Source organism: Atta colombica, unplaced genomic scaffold (genome assembly GCF_001594045.1).
Source record: "Atta colombica isolate Treedump-2 unplaced genomic scaffold, Acol1.0 scaffold254, whole genome shotgun sequence".
In the NCBI taxonomy this organism is placed as follows: domain Eukaryota; kingdom Metazoa; phylum Arthropoda; class Insecta; order Hymenoptera; family Formicidae; genus Atta; species Atta colombica.
The window spans coordinates 1,086,021-1,093,015 of record NW_017259353.1 but is presented as its reverse complement, the minus strand read 5'-3'; the positions used below and the strand labels follow the sequence as shown (position 1 = coordinate 1,093,015).

The 6,995-nt window shown below is 36.0% G+C and overlaps 1 protein-coding gene across 1 annotated transcript in view; it reads right to left on the bottom strand.

Moving 5' to 3' along the window:
• LOC108689064 (lysosomal thioesterase PPT2 homolog) overlaps positions 1-402 on the bottom strand; it is a 1,377-nt gene extending 975 nt beyond the window's left edge. The window contains exon 1 of the mRNA XM_018195669.1: positions 242-402. Coding sequence (XP_018051158.1) covers positions 242-394 — 153 coding nt within the window. The 5' untranslated portion in view covers positions 395-402. The remainder of the gene's footprint in view (positions 1-241) is intronic.
• Positions 403-6,995: the final 6,593 nt, after the last annotated feature.

Below are 6,995 nucleotides of genomic sequence, written 5' to 3'. Positions count from 1 at the left end.
TTGACAATATGATGCACAAAGGCGCATAAAATTATTTGAAAAATAAAAATGAACATGCTATAATAAAATTCTTTATTTACAAATAACATAGAGCACATATTCATCAATAAAAATGAGCGAAATAATTTATGCAAAAAAAATGTAAACGTAACAAAATCAGTTAATCATATTTGAATAATGAAACAATGGTGTTGCGATGTTTACAATAAGCAACCATTTTGCTCCACTTCATTTCACCTACCTCCTTAATTCTGTTGCTAATGAGTTCCATGCTTTCACTTCCAGTAAGAACTCCATGAATAATGACGATAGCATGATATGATTTTGCTTCATTATAAAATATTAAATTAATTAAAAATAAATAAATTTGTATTACAGAATTTTTGCTCGTCATAATTTTCCAATGCTGCACAAAGCTGACCTCTAACTTTGATTGATCCTTTTGCAGCGCTACGGTGAACTGAAGAAATTGAATGTTCTCAAATGGAACTGATAAGAAAGTAGTCAATATTACCGATAAATGATATTACATTCTCATTTATTGAATGAATTATTTATTTTCTTTCTGAAGACACTGACAGAAATCTCTACATATTTTCTTCAAATATCCATAAACATTTCAAGGAACATTTCTTTCAAGTATTCTATGAATATTTTTTTGCACAAATTTTATTTTTTTAATTATTTATTTTATTTTATTATTATAATTTTATTATTAATTATATTATTTTGAACATTTTTCTGTTTTAAATTAAAATTAGGTTCCAATTTTTAATTATTAAATTACTATTAATTATTTATGGTGTTAATATCTATTTGACGTTAATGCCTATTAATCATTAATATTGTACATTTGCATCGAGAATATTAAATTAGTTATACCCTTCTAAATAAGGAGCACTCGATAGAAAAAATTTCATGAGAGCAATGATCCCGCAATTAAAGTCGATGACGATAGATCTAAGGGTGAATGAAAGAGAGGGTGCTGATGGCCGAAGGAATCCAATTGCATTACGAAACTGTGCGTTGGAGAATATAGTAGGTCGTCACCCTAATCCTTACGGACTGCTATATACTAGGTGGCGGGGCACGTGGTATTTTCCGAGCTCGCTTCAGTCATACATCACCGTACTCTGACATCGCCCCGCTTTTCTCCCAATCCGTAGACGAAACTCACGCCTTACCAGGGCGACGGATGCCGGGCGCATTGTTTCGACCAGCGTCATCCATGATTATCACGACTTTAACTCCTAAAGGAGTAACCCTTTTGTCGTTTATACCATTATCCGTGCATTGATATACTCCTGGAATCCGGATATTATAACTACTTGTATTTCCCATTATATTAGAGCGGCATTTAATAAAACGTTTGTAAGCTGATCTTTAATTTTAATGGTATATTCGAAATATGTTTTAAAATGAATTTGGTAGATTACATACGTATAAACGTGTATCGATTAAATTTAAAAATCAAATCTTTCTGTTTTATAATCTTCAATTTTTTATTTACAAAATATAATTGTTTCGCATGAAAATCTTATACTTCCTTATAAAAAAATTTTAGTAAAAGACCTCCATCGAATGATCTTCTCGAAATTCAGAGAGTATTTTCGATGATTAACGCGTTATCGAAATGAAGTAATTTATAGGAGTGACAGCGAAGATACTTGAGAACGAAATTAGAACTATCATCTCCTGCTACATCATGTCTAGACTATCATGATGACAGTGAAAGGGATGTTGCGTCTCTAATCGATTTTATTAGATTCTACGAATCAAATGATTCCTTGGCCTCACAGCACGAGGTCTTTATCTAGTTGATTAGGATTAATCCGATTCCGATTCATTATATTGACATAATATTCATTATCCATATCCCATTCAATAAATGCTATAGTTATAAGACATAAACGTTATTCTATGTTTATAAATTATTTTTATTATCAAATAACTTTTTCGTAATAAGAATGTGTAATTCTAAGATCTCGTAAGAATATAGTTTTTTATAATTTTAAATATTTGAAGGCTCAGAAAATTAAAATTTAAATAAGAAACAATACAAAGTAACGACTGCGTTCAGCAGAAAAAGCAGCTTTATAATTGTTGTAAAAAAATTCTTTAATATGATTTTGCCCTTAGTTACGTATTAGATCTAAATATAAACCAATCATATTGAAGAATTTTACAATAGTTGCAAAGTTGTTTTCTATGCTGAACGCAGCCAATAATTTAAACACGATGACGGTGCACAATATTATAATTACTGTATTGACAAATTTAAATACAAAAAATCGAATTCATTTCGGCTCACTGAATCATCCTCCAGTGGTGAAAATTTGCAAAAATTTAGAATGTAGTTGCACTTTGATAAAAGTTTTTAAAAACTTGTTCTCCAGTAAAAAAGTTTTACAATTTAAGTTTTATAATTTTATCTATCTATCGCTTTTGTTATCTCTGGACTATATATCTACTGGTTTAGTTAATCATCGCAAGAAACTAAAGAATATAACAGTACGACACAGTGAGCAAAAACAATGATATGTGCTGTAATTTACAATGAGGACCGCTAAGGACGATTGCACAGCAAGAGCGTCTCTGGCAGGTCAAAGGACGAAGATTCCTTCATCCACTTTCTGTGGTATGATACTCGGTGGTGGTTGCGCGCCTCGGTTAACACTCGGCGAACTGAAATAGCGAGCCAGCCGACCGCGAATATCCTTGATTAAACGCAAAAAAGCCTGGAGACCTACCTCGCTCGCCTTGCGCTCCGATCGTGGCTACGTTTTTTCGCCACCCTCCGCCATCATGACAGTTGGGCTTGAGCACGGAATTGGATTGGCCGCCTTTTCTCTCGCTCGTATCCCACCCCTGAACTACGTCTCTTTCTCGCTCTCGCATCAGACTCTCGACGGAAGAACACCGGCGGTTTCAGGACATTGGGGGACTCGATTAGAGCAGCTTGCAACGGCCAGAAGTACCTGGGCACGTCCGTTCTCCAACCCTCGTTCTCTCTACCTAAATTGTTGTACACTGTCCAGAGTAATCTCTTGTGATAAGAGGTACACTAGCTCGTTCGAGAATCTTGAATGTGTACATCTTTAATCAAGTGCTTCTGCGCTTTAACCGAATTTTGCTCATTGTGCGTGATGCACGACTTTGAAAAAATGTTTAGATCCGTAGAGTAAAACATGTTTCACGATAGACATCCGATGAATTGTCTTTCGTTGCTATGGGATATTTATTTATATATAATTATAAAATTGTTGATTACATAATGTGAAACGGTACTTATATTTCTACAATAATTTTTTTATACTCTTTTAGCTTCATGACTTTCCTTTAATGTTTTTTTTAATATTTTTCTTCTCTAATTATTGTAAATGATGATGGTAGATATATATTTTGTAATGTATAAAGAATATTGATGTCTCTTTTTCTTTTTATCATCATAATTTACAGCTTAAAGTTTACGTATACACTGAAGAATTCCACCTCAAATTCTATGAGTTTCGCGAAATTTATACGCGTTCATATATGCAATTAATAATATACAGTATACAGTTTTGTAAATTTAAATGCGTACCACTCATGACGAATGAACGGTGGAATGGTAATGTTCACAAAAATATTCAAGAACCCCGACGAGACGCCGCGCCCATACGGAATTTTTTTTTGTCGTACTGGAAGGAGGAATGCAAACAATGAAGTAGTTTTCTTGACTTTTCCAGAGGTTTCGTACAGTACGAAATCCACATGTAGTATATGCATTTTCTAGCTGTTTATTGGTAACCGCAATAGTCCATTACGTCATTCCAAAGTATCATTGAATTTTCAATGAGACGCAGTGCACGATAAAACGTAAATAAAAGAAAACATACTTAAATTGCGTTAAAACGTCTATTTTAGCGAAAAAAACATCGAGCTACTTTCGTCTAAGAATCAACTGGCGAGACCATTCCGCTTAAAGCCACCCTCCGTCCCGTAAGTACAGAGAGACAAGAGAGAAGACGAAGTGGGTGGTACGGTGTCGCAGAAACGGCCTGGAGATTAGCGTTAATTACAGAGTTGAGCCGTGCCGGGGTTGGGACGGGGCTCTAGGTATTTGTCACTCGGCACTGCTCTCGACTCCCGCTTCTCGTTCTGAATATTAATAATCCCGCCGTTCTTCGCCACCCCCGCGTCCTTTACTCCCGCGACATCCGATGAATTGCGCGGCAGACAACGCTACTCATTATGCTGACTGCTTGATTTCATCATCCTCGATGGTACGAAAAATTAATCGCCCCGCTATCGAGATCAGGAATAAAGAATTCCGTCGGGTATTAATGGCGCCTGATGATCGATGCAGACCATAAAGAATACATTTCGTTAATATGTTAACGAACCCAACACTTTTGTTCACGAAATCTTCAGAGATTAGATCGTATCGGCAATCCCCAAGTTCTATATAATCATATATGATTAAACACTTCTGAATTATAATAATAACATGAAGATACTTTATCCCAAAATAAATTAATGTGACATATTTTAATTTTCCTATTTTCATCGATTAAAGAAATATTGATACAGATTGTATAAAATAATATTGAAATATCGGCCAGAAGAATCTCACATGTTGCATAATGCATTAACGCACAACCAGCGAGTTATTGAAGTTATCAATCTCTTTCAATTGTGCCGAAAAATTCCAAACATTATTGAATTGAAACAAACAGCATATTTTCTTTCCTTTTTCTCTCTTAAAAATAACCATTTTCCAAAAATTGAAGGATCACACTTTCAAATACGACATTCCCTTCTCTCACGAGTGATGTCGATCAATCGATATCACCCATTCCTGTCCTTTCTGTGGTCGGTCCCTCGATGGTGGTCCCATTCCCGCGCAAAACGCTCAGATATTCAAAGTCGGGGAATAGTTTATTCATGGCCAGCTCTGAGAACTTAGAAAGATATTGGAAGCGCCCCAGGAGAGAGAGTAAAAGATGGAAAGAGAGAGAGAGAGAGAGAGAGAGAGAGAGAGAGAGAGAGAGAGAGGGGCGAGAGAGGGATAAAGAGGTAAGAGGGTGGAGGAGATATAGGGGAGGGGGAGGGGGAGCACGGAACCGAGAGCGAGAAGGCCCGAGCGACGAAGGAAGAGGAGTGATATTGGTCGGACGGAAGTGTCCCCTCGGGAAAACGGGAGGAGCGTCGTCTCGTCCCCGATCCGATAAAACGAAAAAGGAACCCCCCTGCGGCATCGCCGCTGCTACTCTCCTACGTCCACGTGACAGCGAGTTCGCCAATAAAATTCAAATAAACTCCGACCATGCATACTAAATTATCACATCTTCCATTACCCGGCCGCGTGTCCATCCCAGAACGACTTCTTCTGGGGTCCCCGGGACACATTCACACGATCGCTGCGCGAAATTCCGATATTCCTGACTTCCGAATGAGGACGCGGTGGGGTAGCAAGGAGAAACTGTAGACTCTATGGTTTTCCGTTTTGCCATACTCCTTTTTTCGTTTCTCTTCTCGGAATAGCGCAATGCGACACTGCGCTCGCAAATGTGACTATTGGTTTAATTTCATTTCCGGTGGATAGAAGGATGCACCGAGCGGGATGATATTCAAGAGTAGTTCGGGGCTGTATAACGCCTGCAATTTCTCAGGATCGATGTCACGTCGTTGTAATCATGTAAGCCATCTTGACGCTGGTGGATTTCTCACTAAAGTATATACGCGTCAAATTATGAAAGAAGAAGACTTTCTTATGAAAAATAGTACAGGTCAGTAGTGCTAATTTTTGCACAATTTGTGATGGATTTTTCTCTTTGGCACTTTAACTTTTACGAGGATTTGATTGTTGATAAAGTCTTAAAAATTTCTATGAATGATGCAATTTACAAAGAAAATATTGACTTCTTAAAAATAAGAGAAAATAAGAGAAATTGATATTTTTACATTTCCATCTTAAAGAATATTCCGAAAATCGTGATATAACCAAGAAGGAGATAATTTTTCATTTAAAAATAAATAAAAAATATAGAATAAGATTTTGTCGTATAGATTTTCACAATTTTTTAATTAATAAAATAAATATTTTAACTTGAAACTTATTGCATTATTTTAACTATATCAAATATTTAAACTATCAAATCCAAATGACATAGAAATAGCATGAATGGTCAGATTAGATGAACTAAGCAGATTATGACTAGTCAAGTGCATGCGTACTTAACAAATTTCATACTCGATTTTCTACGAAAAAAATTTTATTCTATATTTTTTACTTACGATTAAAGAATCATCTCCTTCTCGGTTGTAATAATTTCCGAAACACTCTGTATATATTGGGTTGTCCGGAAAGTTCGTGCCGATGTTGAAGGAAAATTGACACGCAGAAAATTTAAATTTTAGTATACATTTATTAAATTATATAGATTAGTCGGCACGAATTTTCCGGACAACCCAATATGTAAAAAAATAGTAACTTTCTGTATATGTTTAATTTTTATTAAATGCTATGCATGTTTTAATTTTTTGTTTCTACACTATACGCTTAATAAACAGATCATTATAAGAGATTTTGAGATTTTGAGACACTTTATTTATATCGACTTAGTAATTATCGTAACAACGTTATTAGTAACACACTCGATCTGTATTATAACCGGGCGTGACTCGTCTACGAGGGTCCAGTGTGGCAGTGATGGAGGAACGAAGAGGTCAGGTGGTCTTTCCCAGGAACGCCCCAGATTTCAACATTACTCAAGCTGGATCAACCTGCCAAGGAGGAGGCCATTGTTCGCTCTTACGCTCCGGGCTTTTCTTCCGCATCGCCGCGCCGGTACACCATCATATCTGGTTCGGTTATCGCGGTACAAATGCTGTTTGTTGCTGTTCTGTCTAGACATCAAATATCTATAATATTTTCATCATATAAAAACGTAGAAAACTCTGCGAGAACATTATACAGATTTATCTTGATTATTTCAAAGTAGTAATATCCA